Source organism: Aquarana catesbeiana, linkage group LG03 (assembly GCF_042186555.1).
Source record: "Aquarana catesbeiana isolate 2022-GZ linkage group LG03, ASM4218655v1, whole genome shotgun sequence".
NCBI classification, from domain to species: Eukaryota; Metazoa; Chordata; class Amphibia; order Anura; family Ranidae; genus Aquarana; species Aquarana catesbeiana.
The window spans coordinates 688,264,887-688,280,081 of record NC_133326.1 but is presented as its reverse complement, the minus strand read 5'-3'; the positions used below and the strand labels follow the sequence as shown (position 1 = coordinate 688,280,081).

The 15,195-nt window shown below is 46.9% G+C and overlaps 1 protein-coding gene across 1 annotated transcript in view; it reads right to left on the bottom strand.

Annotated features, from left to right (window-relative positions):
• LOC141134155 (phospholipid scramblase 3-like) overlaps positions 1 to 15,195 on the bottom strand; it is a 66,596-nt gene that overhangs the window by 11,353 nt on the left and 40,048 nt on the right. Inside the window, exons 5-7 of the mRNA XM_073623740.1 lie at positions 12,344 to 12,501; positions 7,566 to 7,724; positions 6,482 to 6,622 (exon numbers count right to left, since the gene is read on the bottom strand). Of these exons, the coding sequence (XP_073479841.1) occupies positions 6,482 to 6,622; positions 7,566 to 7,724; positions 12,344 to 12,501 (458 nt within the window). The remainder of the gene's footprint in view (positions 1 to 6,481; positions 6,623 to 7,565; positions 7,725 to 12,343; positions 12,502 to 15,195) is intronic.

Sequence of the window (15,195 nt, the reverse complement as noted above, 5' to 3'; positions counted from 1 at the left end):
CGTGGCGTCAACCACCTCTGAACCTGCCCCTGCAGAGCTGACAGAACCTCTGCCCCAGTGTGGCTCCTGTCCCCCAAGCACACCAGCTCAAGCACCGCATGACATCTTTTGGCCTGCGTACTTGCGTAGCCCCTTGAACGACTACGGAGCACCGCTGGTTCCGAGGAAGAGGCCATGGAGGAAGAAGAAGAGGAGGGGGTGGAGGAGAGAGGTGTGTCACAATCATTAGCATTTTGGAGGCGTGGTGGCGGAACAACCTCCAACACTACTGCACCTTGTCCTGCATCCTTCCCAGCTGCCAGCAGAGTCACCCAATGCGCCGTGAAACTTAGGTAACGTCCCTGTCCATGCCTGCTGGACCATGAGTCAGTGGTAATATGCACCTTACCGCTGACCGCCCTGTCCAGCGAGGCATGGACATTGCCTTCCACATGCTGGTAGAGAGCCGGAATCGCCTTCCGTGAGAAAAAGTGGCGTTTGGGTACCTGCCACTGAGGAACCGCACATTCCACAAACTCACGGAAGGGGGCAGAGTCTACCAACTGAAAAGGCAGCAGTTGAAGTGCTAGCAATTTTGCCAAGCTAGCATTCAACCGCTGGGCATGTGGATGGCTGGGAGCAAACTTCTTTCGGCGGTGCAGCAGCTGGGGCAGGGAAATTTGCCTGGTACAATCTGACATCGGTGTACCAAAATCAGATTGCCCACAAGTACTTGGCTGTGACACACCTAATTCTACACCTTCATTCCTCTCAGTGCAGGTCTCAGAGAGGACTGAAGGTCTAGTGGGGTTGGAAATCTCAGCTGATGAGGAGCAAGGAGAGGTCCTCTTTGTTCTTTGGTGTGGGTCTTTTAGATACGCTTGCCAACGAACTGCATGGCAGGTCAACATATGTCTGGTCAAGCATGTGGTACCCAAGCGGGAGATGTTTTGGCCACGCGAGATACGCTTGAGACATATGTTGCAAATAGCAGCGGTGCGATCTGATGCACTCGTCTCAAAAAAGGCCCACACCAAAGAACTTTTTGAATAACGCGCAGAGACTGCAGCGCCCTGCACATGTGGAGCTTTGGGGTGTGATGCAGTCAATGTGCTGCCCTTAGGCTGGCCCCTGGAGGGCATCCTGCCTCGTTGGTGATGTGCCGCCTCCTCCTCCTCCTCCTCTCTCCTATCAGGCACCCACGTTGAGTCAGTGACCTCATCATCCCCTCCCTCCTCATCACTGGAGCAAACCTGGCAGTATGCTGCAGCAGGGGGAGCATGACTGCCAGATTGCTGTCCTTCTTGGGCACCCACTCTGTCCGTGCTCATGTTACTGCCTTCATCGAGCTCAGTATCATCATCAGAGCCTTCCAAACGCTGGGCATCCTCCTGGAGCATGTACCCAACACTGTGGTCAAACAGTTCGAGGGACTCCTCAGGAGGACATGGTGAGGCTAGGGAAGGAGTCACTGATGACATTGAGCCGAGGGAAGAGGCCGCTGCTTTGCCAGACAAAGTACCCTGGGCATGGGTGAGAGAGGATGAGGAGGATGAGGACGGCTTGGTCATCCACTCGACCAAGTCTTCCGCATGTTGCGGCTCAACATGGCCAGCTGCCGAAAAAAAGGCCAAGCGTGTCCCATGGCCACGTGCTGATGAAGATGCACCGTCTCCACGACCAGCACTAGGCACAGAGCCTGCTTGCCCTCTTATTGGCTTGTGACTGTCTGCCTCTCCTTCTTGGCCTTCCAGACATACTAATGGCCTGTAGCTGCACTAAGCTGGGATATATATATATATATATATATATATATATATATATATATATATATATATGTACTGATACTGCAGCTAGCAAAATCAACTGCCTGCCTGTAGTATGAGAACACCACCAACCTTCTACATTTAGCTTTAGCTGAACACTGTGAGGTGGACGCACCCCACTAACTTGTAGGTTTAGCTGAACACTGTGAGCAGGACGCACTGCACTAACTGTAAATAGTCTAGCTGCCTGACTGTGGTACTAATAGGATCAAAAGAACACCAGCAATTTTCTTCAGGTAGCTGTATTTACTGTAACAAGACAAGCCTGCCTGTCAGTAAGAAGATAACAGAAACGGATCTAGCTGAACACTGTGAGCAGGACGCACCCCACTAGCTTGTAGGTTTAGCTGAACACTGTGAGGTGGACGCACCCCACTAACTTGTAGGTTTAGCTGAACACTGTGAGCAGGATGCACCCCACTAACTTGTAGGTTTAGCAGAACACTGTGAGCAGGACGCACTGCACTAACTGTAAATAGTCTAGCTGCCTGACTGTGGTACTAATAGGATCAAAAGAACACAAGCAATTTTCTTCAGGTAGCTGTATTTACTGTAACAAGACAAGCCTGTCTGTCAGTAAGAAGATAACAGAAACGGATCTAGCTGAACACTGTGAGCAGGACGCACCCCATTAACTTGTAGGTTTAGCAGAACACTGTGAGCAGGACGCTCTGCACTAAATGTAAATAGTCTAGCTGCCTGACTGTGGTACTAATAGGATCAAAAGAACACCAGTAATTTTCTTCAAAATCCTGTAACAAGACAAGCCTGCCTGTCAGTAAGAAGATAACAGGAACGGATCTAGCTGAACACTGTGAGAAGGACGCACTGCACTAAATGTAAATAGTCTAGAAGATAACAGGAACGGATCTAGCTAAACTGAATACAGTGTATATATATATATATATATATATATGCAACACCTGGGATGCATATATATAGACAATACACTTTAAGTGCAGCTAACTGACTGACTGTCCTGCCTAATCTATCTAACTCAAATGAAATGACACTCTCTCTCTCTCTCTCTATTTCTCAGCACACCGGAACACACTGCACAGGGCCGCCGTTCAGGCAGCCTTATATAGTGTGGGGCGTGTACTAAATCCCCTGAGCCATAATTGGCCAATTATGGCTCTCTGTTAAGGCGGCGCTGTGATTGGCCAAGCATGCGGGTCATAGTGCATGCTTGGCCAATCATCAGCAAGCAATGCACTGCGATGCCGCAGTGAATTATGGGCCGTGACGCGCCACACGAATTTGGCGCGAACGGCCCATATCGTTCGCAATTCGACGAACGATCGAACAGCCGATGTTCGAGTCGAACATGGGTTCGACTTGAACACGAAGCTCATCCCTATTAGGGGCTGGACATGTTCAAAATTCCACGTGCCCGCCAGGAAGCCAACACTGCACAGCACTAATCACCAGGGATGGACTGGCCATCGGGACTACCGGGAGATTCCCGGTGGGCCGATGGCTCAGTGTGGGCCAGTTTCTGCTGCATCTGTGGTGCGTGGCGATCTACCCATCAACCGCCGACAGCTGTCGCATGTCACGCAGCGCTGTTCGCTCCCCGGTGGCCCCTCCTCTTTTCTCGTCTATCCCCATTGGCTTGTAAGATCATCTGGGATAGACGAGAAGAGAGGAGGGGCCGCTGGGGAGCGAACAGCGCTGCATGACATGAGAGAGAGAACTTACTACACACGCTTCCTGCGCTACTCTGCATACTGGCTAGTAAGATGCTGGTGATGTGTCCCTGATGTGCCCTACAATGTGCCCCGATCATGTGCCCCCTGAGGTGCCCCATGCCCTAATGTGCCCTAATGTGCCATGTGCCCTGATGTGCTATGTGCCCTGATGTGCTATGTGCCCTAATGTGCCATGTGCTATGTGCCCTGATGTGCTATGTGCCCCGATGAGCCCCATAATGTGCCATGTGCCATAATGTGCCCTGATGTACTATGTGCCCTGACGTGCCCCATGCCCTGATGTTCTATGTGCCCTGATGTGCCCCATAATGTGCCCTGATGTGCCCCATAATGTGCCATGTGCCCTGATGTGCCATGTGCCCTGATGTGCTATGTGCCCTGATGTGCTATATGCCCTGATGTGCCCCGTGCCCTGATGTGCCCCGTGCCCTGATGTGCCATAATGTGCCCTGATGTGCCATAATGTGCCCTGATGCGCCCCGTGCCCTGATGTGCCATGTGCCCTGATGTGCCCCATAATGTGCCATGTGCCCTGATGTGCCATAATGTGCCCTGATGTGCCCCGTGCCCTGATGTGCTATGTGCCCTGATGTGCCCCGTGCCCTGATGTGCCATGTGCCCTGATGTGCCCAATAATGTGCCATGTGCCCTGATGTGCCATAATGTGCCCTGATGTGCTATGTGCCCTGATGTGCCCCATTATGTGCCATGTGCCCTGATGTGCCATAATGTGCCCTGATGTGCTATGTGCCCTGATGTGCCCCGTGCTCTGATGTGCTATATGCCCTGATGTGCCCTAATGTGCTATGTGCCCTGATGTGCCCCGTGCCCTGATGTGCTATATGCCCTGATGTGCTGTGCCCCAATCTCCTATGCCCTGATGTGCCCCGTGACCTGATGTGCCTTGTGGCCCGGTCCCCCGTGCCCTGATGTGCCCCGATGTCCTGTGCCTCAATGTTGTGTGCCCTGATGTCCTGTGCCCTGATGTGCTGTGCCCTGATGTGCTGTACCCTGATGTGCTGTACCCTGATGTGCTGTATCCTGATGTGCTGTGCCCTGTACGCTGATGTGCTGGGCTCTGTACCCTGATGTGTTGTGCCCTGATGTGCCCTATACGCTGATGTGCTGGGCTCTGTACCCTGATGTGTTGTGCCCATATGTCCCCTATACGCTGATGTGCTGGGCTCTGTACCCTGATGTGTTGTGTCCTGTACCCTGATATGCTGTGCCCTGATGTGCCTTGTGCCCTGATGTGCCTTGTGCCCTGATGTGGCCTGATGTGCTGTGCCCTGATGTACCGTACCCTGATGTGTTGTGCCCTGGGCCGGTCTGGATGAAGTCCAGGGCCACATTTTTGTCCCAGTCCAGCCCTGCTAATCACAGGCAGTGAGACATTTCCCGGTCCGCAGCTGCACAGATCAGGAATGTCTCAGTGCCTGTGATTAGCACTGTGAAGTGTCGGCTTCCTGGCGGGATCGGGCATGTGGGATTCCAAACACACCCTGAGCACATCTCTAATGGTTGTAGACAATTAGGCTCCCTGCAGGTTGCTTAGCAGCAGTGGAGCCTTCTCTGACATGCTGATCGGGATGCAAGCCAGGTGATGCTCTTAGTCAACTCCAAGTGTTAAATATCAGTGATTTTATTGATCAAAGCCCACACCTTACTGGCATGGAGCCCACATGGCTGCTGAACATATGGTTGATTATATATATATGTGTGGTTGTACTCTTGATGCTAATAAATACTGTGTTTATTAGATCTGACTGGGAGCATCACCTGGATCACATCCCGATCAACAGAGAAGGTTATACAGCATTACTGCTGCTAGGTGACCAGCTGACCGGCTCGGCTCTCTACAACCAATAGTGCCAGCCTTTCCCGGCATGCACCCACAATGTCACCAGCACTAAGTCCTAATAGACTGCCACCGCTGCCAAGAAGACAGAAACCAGACCAGTGCTGTCAATAGCAAGGACAGGGCAGCAAGAGAAGGCTGGGGAACCCCACAGTGGCAGAACACCAGGGCCCGGTGGCAAGACAACCTTTGCAACCCTGGTAGTTCTCCAACTGCTTTGGACCCTTCTAGGTTCTTGGTGGGCTAGTGACATATCTCTTGTCTTCTTCCACCCTAGGGGGCACCAATGAAGTAGGAAGGGAGCTCACTGCAAAACATGTGAATGGGTCTCGTTGTGGGATCGTAGTAAAGGGCCCCAGGAGATTATATATATATATATATATATATATATATATATATATATATATATATATAAATTGCATTTTATAGTTGGCCCCCTACTTTTGTCCCTGTCCCCCCATGTGCCCCTCCTAAATTTGAAAGCTGGAGACGCCACTGCCCGTCATTGGTGTCAGTGGAAGCATTACTGCCCCATCATTGGTGTCAGTTGGAAGAATAGTACCCTAACATTGGTGTCAGTGGGAGGAATAGTTCCCCATTATTGGTGTCAGTGGAAGGATTACTGCCCCATCATTGGTGTCAGTTGGGGAAATAGCACCCCAACATTGGTGTCAGTGGGCGGAACAGTGCCCCATCGCTGGTATCAGTGGGAGGAATAGTGCTCCATTGTTGGTGCCAATGGGAGAAAGTATTTCCAATTGTTGATGTCATTGAAAGGAATAATGCCCCACCCCTGAATAGTTGGAGTAGAAGGAATTAGGCCCCCTGTTGGTGTCAATTGGAGAAACGGTGCCTGCTTGTTGCTGTCAATGGCGCCTTAAGGGCCCAATGAAGACCTGCATAGGGCTGCAGTTTGGAGATCACTGCCCTAGCACCTCAATAGCCTGTAAAGAGCGCTGACATTGGACAGGACTATGGCATTTGGAGGAGCTGCTAAAGCCTCATACTTCTCGTATAATTGTATCTACTAGGATTGGATGGACTCTCTGCTCTCTTTATTCTGACCTTCTAGGAGTCCTGAGAGTGGCCTGGCCCTTTCCACTCACCACATAGAGGAAGGATGCCAGGATCACGGCTTTCAGAGCGGCCTCCATGTTCAGCGGGAAGTGGAAGATGACCTGAGAAGACTTCCCTTCCTTCTCTTTGGTGATAAAAGCCACAGGCTGGGAGCTATCCATGTTGAGTATCTGAAGGGTAGAAGCAGATTACAATAAAGAGGAACTGCAGGCAGATAGAAAAGACACACATGAATGTAGCTTTTTTTTTTATTTTTTGATTTCAGCCTAGTAACAGTTGAACCGCCTCCTCTCCTGTACTGAAATTTCTTACTCTGTTTTCACTGCACACTGTGAACTTCTCACAATGTGCACTAGAAGCTACAGTAAGTCAGAAAAAGCCCGCCTCAGTTCCTGGCTGGAGGACATAAAGCACCATTTAGCCCTTTCCTCCTCACCCTGACTGTCCTTGGCCCACCCTTCTCAGTCGTTGAATTTTGAGTAACGTTACTTTAATAAAATATTGCTTATGAAGCCTATGAATATTTTGTATTTTTTGTATGCAGGCAGCCAGTTGAAACTTGCAGCTTATCTATATATAACACAAGATTCCCACAGTACAATGGGTTAAAGGACCAGCACTGCAGTAGATAGAGTAACACGGAGTGAGGAGGAGGAGTTGCTGCTCTGACTTTTTGTGTGTGTAAACTTTAGCTTGAGCTGCTGAGCTCTGTAAAGAACAAGATTTTTTACCCAAGAGATAGTAAGGAGGAGCTGAAAAACCCGAATACAAAATATTTGTATGTGATATTTCATTATTACATTTACAGCCAGTAGGTGTCACTGTACGCTCCTTCTCACATATTTACTTGTCTGTTCCTAGCTGCTATGTTGTAAAAGCCTATTGTCTACAAAGCCCAACAGTTCAAGATCAAAAATAAACACAGGAGTGGGTAAGTCAGAGCAGTGCCCTTCTCGGGATGGCTCAGTCCAAGTTTTTCAATAAGAGATTGCCTGTCCAAGAGGTACAGGGGAGGAGCCAGTGCTCTCACACACTGCTGTGTATGTGTATACATTTTAGCTTGAGATTCTGCTTCTAGTTTCCTTCTGCTGCCCAACCCAGTAAAAACCTCACCTCAATAGTACTGTCATTCTTGGAGTTCAGAGATACAGGCAGCTTGGCGCTGAACACCGGCTCTCCATTACCCCTCTCAATGTAAACATTTATATTGCTGGAGGAGGTGACGATCCTGACATTCCCGATGTGATGAGCAGACTGAGCACAAACTTTCAGCTGGGAGACAATACAACATAACATAACAATATAGCAATGATATACCAATATAACATAACAATTTAACATAAAAATATAGCAATGACATAAAAATCTAACATAACAATATAGTAATGACATACAGTGAAAAAATATGAAAATGAACCAAAGCGCCAAAGAATGAAAGTAATGGCGTGTAAACACGAGCTGGCTTCTCGTCAGACTGAACTCCGAAGGACTTTTCGACGGAGTTCCGATGAAACGGGACTTGCCTACACATGATCCCACCAAAGTCCGATCGTAATGACGTACGACCGAACTAAAATAAGGAAGTTCATAGCCAGTAGCCAACAGCTGCCCTTGCGTCGTTTTTCGGTCCGTCGGACTAGCATACAGACGAACGTTTTTTTCGATAGGATAGGAATCGAGTCAGTTGGAAAAATTTGAAACATGTTCTATTTCTAAGGTCCATCAGATTTTGAGACAGAACATAACAGAAAAGGTCCGATGAAGCCCACACATGATTGGAATGTCCGACGAATTCGTTCCGTCTGACGTTTTCTGCCGGAAAGTCCGTTCGTGTGTACGTGGCATAAGTGAAAAAAATCTCATGTATGTGTTAATATGGATAAAGAAAACGAATTGCTTTACCACATAATTAAAGCAGCTGCAGTGTGAAATTGGTGTGAACAATTAATAAATGATAAAAAGTAAATGCTAAAAAATTACATACAGGTAATAAAATATAGGTGATACATTGGTAACAATTAATAAAATGAATAAAACAGTCCCCAGTGAAAAAAAAGGTGCTCGTGCTAGTGGAACAGTATCCAGTGCTGTGACTTGAATAGATGGATGATTCTGTGCTTCTTATGTGCTTTAAATAGGGTGCCCCCCCCAGTAGATGTGCACTCACCCCTGGGAGTGGACCAACTATCGCTAGTTAGGTCAAATGCACGTGCGGTGCGACCCCTGTGGATGTCCTCTGGACCAATCATTGGCTGCGGTGAATATTCCTCATGTAAATAGATATAATAGAAAAAGCCTCATTAGCCTCAGTACCGTTGATAAAGAGCTTTTTATTCCAAAAAATATAAAAGGTATTCAACTCACATGTATGAGTGCCTAATGTCCTGGCACCCGGAGTGAAAAGCAGGTATAAGTAAATCCGTGAAATCCGCCTGGTTAGTTCATACAGCCGCTGGCTCAGTGAAGGCTTGATTTCCGGGTTGAATGTGTGGGCGGAAGTGTGTCACGATAACGTGACTCAACCTCTATGCATTTCGGCCTATCAGATTGGCCGTCCTCAAGAAGTTACCAATCATCGGTCCAGAGGACATCTACAAGGGTCGCCCCACACGCGCATTTGACCTAACTAGCGATAGTTGGTCCACTCCCAGGGGTGACTGCACATCTACTAGGGGGAGGCACCCTATTTAAAGTGGAGTTCCACACAAAAATGGAACTTCCACTTTTTGGAATCCTCCCCCCCTCTGGTGTCACATTTGGCACCTTTCAGGGGGGAGGAGGGAGCAGATACCTTTCTAATACAGGTATTTGCTCCCACTTCCTGGCATAGATCACCGCAGTGATCTACGCCACTTCCGGCACCTACTCTGTCCTCCCCCCGCTGTCTTCTGGGAGACAGAAGACAGCAGGGACCAGTGAGGACACGCAGTGGGACTCGCGCATGCGCAGTAGGGAACCAGGAACTGAAGATTCCCATACCGAGGATGGCGGCGGCAGCAGCCGAGAGCCGTCGGACAGATCGGCTTCAGCTGCCGACATCGCGGGCTCCATGGACGGGTAAGTGTCCATATACAATGGGGCAAAAAAGTATTTAGTCAGCCACCAATTGTGCAAGTTCTCCCACTTAAAAAGATGAGGCCTGTAATTGTCATCATAGGTATACCTCAACTATGAGAGACAAAATGTGGAAACAAATCCAGACAATCACATTGTCTGATTTTTGAAAGAATTTATTTGCAAATTATGGTGGAAAATAAGTATTTGGTCAATATCAAAAGTTCGTCTCAATACTTTGTTATATATCCTTTGTTGGCAATGACAGAGGTTCAACGTTTTCTGTAAGTCTTCACAAGGTTGTCACACACTGTTGCTGGTATGTTGGCCCATTCCTCCATGCAGATCTCCTCTAGAGCAGTGATGTTTTGGGGCTGTCGCTGGGCAACACGGACTTTCAACTCCCTCCAAAGGTTTTCTATGGGGTTGAGATCTGGAGACTGGCTAGGCCACTCCAGGACCTTGAAATGCTTTTTACGAAGCCACTCCTTCATTGCCCGGGCGGTGTGTTTGGGATCATTGTCATGCTGAAAGACCCAGCCACGTTTCATCTTCAATGCCCTTGCTGATAGGAGGAGGTCTGCACTCAAAATCTCACGATACATGGCCCCATTCATTCTTTCATGTACACGGATCAGTCGTCCTGTTCCCTTTGCAGAGAAACAGCCCCAAAGCATGATGTTGCCACCCCCATGCTTCACAGTAGGTATGGTGTTCTTTGGTTGCAACTCAGCATTCTCTGTCCTCCAAACACGATCAGTTGTGTTTCTACCAAACAGTTCTACTTTGGTTTCATCTGACCATATGACATTCTCCCAATCCTCTTCTGGACCATCCAAATGCTCCCTGGTGGCGTAGTGTTAATGATGGTATCCTTGGTTAAGTTGGTCCCAGCTCTCTGCAGGTCATTCAGTAGGTCCCCCCGTGTGGTTCTGGGATTTTTGCTCACCGCTCTTGTGATCATTTTGACCCCACAGGGTGAGATCTTGCGTGGAGCCCCAGATCGGGGGAGATTATCAGTGGTCTTGTATGTCTTCCATTTTCTAATAATTGCTCCCACAGTTGATTTCTTCACACCAAGCTGCTTGCCTATTGCAGATTCAGTCTTCCCAGCCTGGTGCAGGTCTACAATTTTGTCTCTGGTGTCCTTCGACAGCTCTTTGGTCTTCACCATAGTGGAGTTTGGAGTGTGACTGTTTGAGGTTGTGGACAGGTGTCTTTTATACTGATAACAAGTTCAAACAGGTGCCATTCATACAGGTAATGAGTGGAGGAGAGAGGAGCCTCTTAAAGAAGATGATACAGGTCTGTGAGAGCCAGAAATCTTGTTTGTTTGTAGGTGACCAAATACTTGTTTTCCACCATAGTGTGCAAATAAATTCTTTCAAAAATCAGACAGACAATGTGATTGTCTGGATTTGTTTCCACATTTTGTCTCTCGTAGTTGAGGTATACCTATGATGACAATTACAGGCCACTCTCATCTTTTTAAGTGGGAGAACTTGCACAATTGGTGGCTGACTAAATACTTTTTTGCTCCACTGTATTAAAAGTCAGCAGATGCGGTATTTGTAGCTGCTGTATCTCCTGTAGCATATCCAAAGCTTCTGACAAACTTCTAAAGCAAGTCTGCAGTCTCTGAACATCTCCTGCAGCATGGCTGAAGTCTCTAATGCCCCGTACACACGGTCGGACTTTGTTCGGACATTCCGACAACAAAATCCTAGGATTTTTTCTGACGGATGTTGGCTCAAACTTGTCTTGCATACACACCATCACACAAAGTTGTCGGAAAATCCGATCGTTCTGAACGTGGTGACGTAAAACATGTACGTCGAGACTATAAAACGGGGCAGTGGCCAATAGCTTTCATCTCTTTATTTATTCTGAGCATGCATGGCACTTTGTGCGTCGGATTTGTGTACACATGATCGGAATTTCCGACAACGGATTTTGTTGTCGGAAAATTTTATATCCTGCTCTCAAACTTTGTGTGTCGGAAAATCCGATGGAAAATGTGTGATGGAGCCTACACACGGTCAGAATTTCCGACAACACGCTCCGATCGGACATTTTCCATCGGAAAATCCGACCGCGTGTACGGGGCATTACAGTTTTCTAACAATGCATACATTGAATTGCCCATTGGTGATTTCTGGGGCCACACTTAAATCCCTCTATACTGACAAAGTTGACCACCACTCAAGTGTGTCAGGGATGTTTCAAAGAGGTGCCATGTACACATGGTTGGAATTTCTGACAGAAAAAGTCAGATGGGAGCTTTTCATCGTATATTCCGACCGTGTGTATGCCCCATGGGACTTTTTCTGTCGAAAATTCAGAGAACATGTTCTAAATTTTTCAGACGGAAAAAAAATCCTATTGGAAAAACCGCTCATCTGTACACTGTTCCAATGCAGCGGCTATTATACTTCCTTTTTATAGTGCCGTCATATGTGTTATACGTCACCGCGTTCTTGGCGGTCGGAATTTGGTGTGACTGTGTGTATGCAAGACAGCTTGAGTGGAATTCCGTCAAAATTCCATCGGAATTCCGTCGGAAAAACCTTCAGAGTTTATTGTGAAGGCAAAACCGGTTGTGTGTACAGGGCATTAGAAAGAGGGCAGTGCTGGAACCAGAGAACACACTGGTGCATTTATTGAAGCTCACCTTGAGATGATATGAATACCATCAGCTACAGATATGTAGTTAGCAGGCAGACAATATACCCAACATGGAAATCAGACCCGCTAGTCAATAATTTTATGTCCCCTGTCTGAATATAACCTTTTCATGTTCTAAAAGTTAGGAAGCTGCACAGAAAAAGAATACTTACATAAGTTTGCCCTCCACAGCAGCCACCATCGGAGATCAGGTAAAGGGAAACCACGTCCCTCTTGTATGGATCACGAAGGCGTAGGTTCAGTGAAGGTCCACAACACTCCGACTCCCTCCGTACAGTGAATAGATCCTGCTCGTTCTTGGTCTGAAAAACTGAATGATGGTTAAGGTCAATGGTTTCTAAAGAGTTCTTCTAAACATAAAAGACAGACACTATACTGGGGAGCCTCATGTACTAAATATGATCTTCCATTGCCGGCAAGGATGAGAAATATTCACTAGACTCAGCCAATGACATCCTTTTCGCCTACTCTGCCCCCTACACACATGGTGGTAGGTTAACCACTTAAGCCCTGGACCATTTGGCTGGCCAAAGACCAGAGCACTTTTTGCGATTCGACACTGCGTCGCTTTAACTGACAATTGCTCGGTCATGCGACGTGGCTCCCAAACAAAATTGACGTCCTTTTGTTCCCCACAAATAGAGCTTTCTTTTGGTGGTATTTGATCACCTCTGCAGTTTTTATTTTTTGCGCTATAAACAAAAAAAGAGCGACAATTTTGAAAAAAAAAACAATATTTTTTACTTTTTGCTATAATAAATATCCCCAAAAATTATTTAAAAAAAAACATTTTTTTCCACAGTTTAGGCCGATACATATTCTTCTACATATTTTTGGTAAAAAAAAAAAAAAAAAAAATCGCAATAAGCGTTTATTGATTGGTTTGCGCAAAAGTTAGAGCGTCTACAAAATAGGGTATAGATTTATGGCATTTTTCTTTTACAAAGGGTTTTATTGATAATCATAGCAATTTCACAGTTTAACAGTGAAGATAATGCATCATGAATAAACATAACATAAAGTTTAGCATCTTATAAATAAAATAAGTATGCTAGTAAATTAAAGAAAAACAAAACAATAAGAATATAACAGAGGCTGAAAACAGTTTTGAGAGGGAGGTTAAAGAAGAGCTAGGGGCAGAGATTAGTTGAGAAGGTAGGAGTAAAGAATAGGGGGAAAGGAGAGAAGAGGAAAAAAGGGGGAAGGGTGGGTCCTCGCGGTGGGGAGCAAAAGTGCATTAAATCCAAAGAAGGGTGGTATCAAATCTGGTGGGTTTAGTATATTCGACCCATGGCCTCCATACCATCATGAGTGTCCGAAAGGACAGCAGTCAGCTATGATTTATGGCATTTTTATTAATATTTTTTTTTTTTTACTAGTAATGGCAGCAAACAGCGATTTTTATTGTGACTGAGACATTATGGCGGACAGATCGGACTCTTTTGGCGTTATTTTGGGACCACATTTATACAGCGATCAGTGCGATTACAAATGCATTGATTACTGTGTAAATGTGACTGGCAGTGAAGGGGTTACTCAGGAGGGGGGCGCTACAGGGGTTAAATGTGTCCTAGGGATGTGTTCTAACTGTGGGGGGGGGGGGCGTGGCTATGCGTGACACGACACTGATCACCGCTCCCGATCACAGGGAGCTGTGATCAGTGATAGTGTCATTAGGCAGAACGGGGAAATGCTTGTTTACATCAGCATCTCCCCGTTCTTCCTCTCCGTGAGACGATAGTGGGTATCCCCGCTGACATCGAGTTCGTGGGACCCGTCATCACACTCACGGAGCTTGCGGCAGGGTCACGCACGTGCCGCTGCCGGCGCGCACACGACCCCGCGGCGGCAAATTTAAAGGGGCGTACCTGTACGCCCATTTGCCTGTCTGTGCCATTCTGTCGACCTAAATGTACATGCGGCGGTCGGCAAGTGGTTAATGGTGTCTGAATTAAGTTGTACCATATATACCTGTTACACGTCAACTAACAAACCATTTTAGGTATCATGTTTAAGTCTAGGTTCACATCTATGCGGTTGATGTGTTTTTCAGGCACATTTTGCATTTTTAAACCCACGTTTTTTTTATGCATTTTTGCTTGTATTATTCATGCATTTTGCGTTTTTATTTTCTTTTTAAATACACTGGGGTTGATTTACTAAAGGCAAATAGACAATGCACTTTGCAAGTGCAGCTGCTCCAGAGCTTAGTAAATGAGGAAAAGATTCAGTTTGCAAAGAATACCCAATCAGGTGCAAGGAAAATAAAACGCAGCATTTTTGCTTGCACCGGATTGGGTGATGGAAGTCAGCAGAGCTTCTGCTCATTTACTAATATCTGGAATTATTGTAAATGTTTTTGTTGAATGGGTAGAGATACAATGTACCCCATACTCATTCACATGGGGTGCGGGATCTGGGAGCCCCCTTTGTTAAAGGTGGGCTTTCAGATTCCGATAAGCCCCGTGCCCACAGACCCATACCTCCCAACATTTTGAGATGGGAATGAGGGACACCTACTAGCAAATGTATGTTGGCATAGGACACGCTCCCCTGCCACACCCCCTTAAAGGACAATTAACCAAGAAAAAAAGTTTAATTAAACCCACAGGGTTTTTTTTATCCACCACTATTCCTTTAAAATTTAAAAATTTAAAATTTACAAATGCAGCCATTTAGAATTTGGATGAAAGGTTTAGCTCTGACAAACACTTTTTGAAAGATAAAAAGTGCATTTTATATACATCTATATAGATCAGACCAAAATGAGGGACAAATGAGGGTGAATGAGGGACAGAGGGACAAATCAGGGACAGTCCCTCAAAATCAGGGACAGTTGGGAGCTATGCAGACCCCCACAACCACTGCCCAGGGTTGTTGGGAAGATGCCCTTGTCCCCATCAACATGGGGACAGGGTGCTTTGGGGCAGGGATGGCAGAGGTCCCCCCTTACCCCAAAGCACCCGCTGTCCCATATTGAGGGCATGTGGCCTGCTATGGTTCA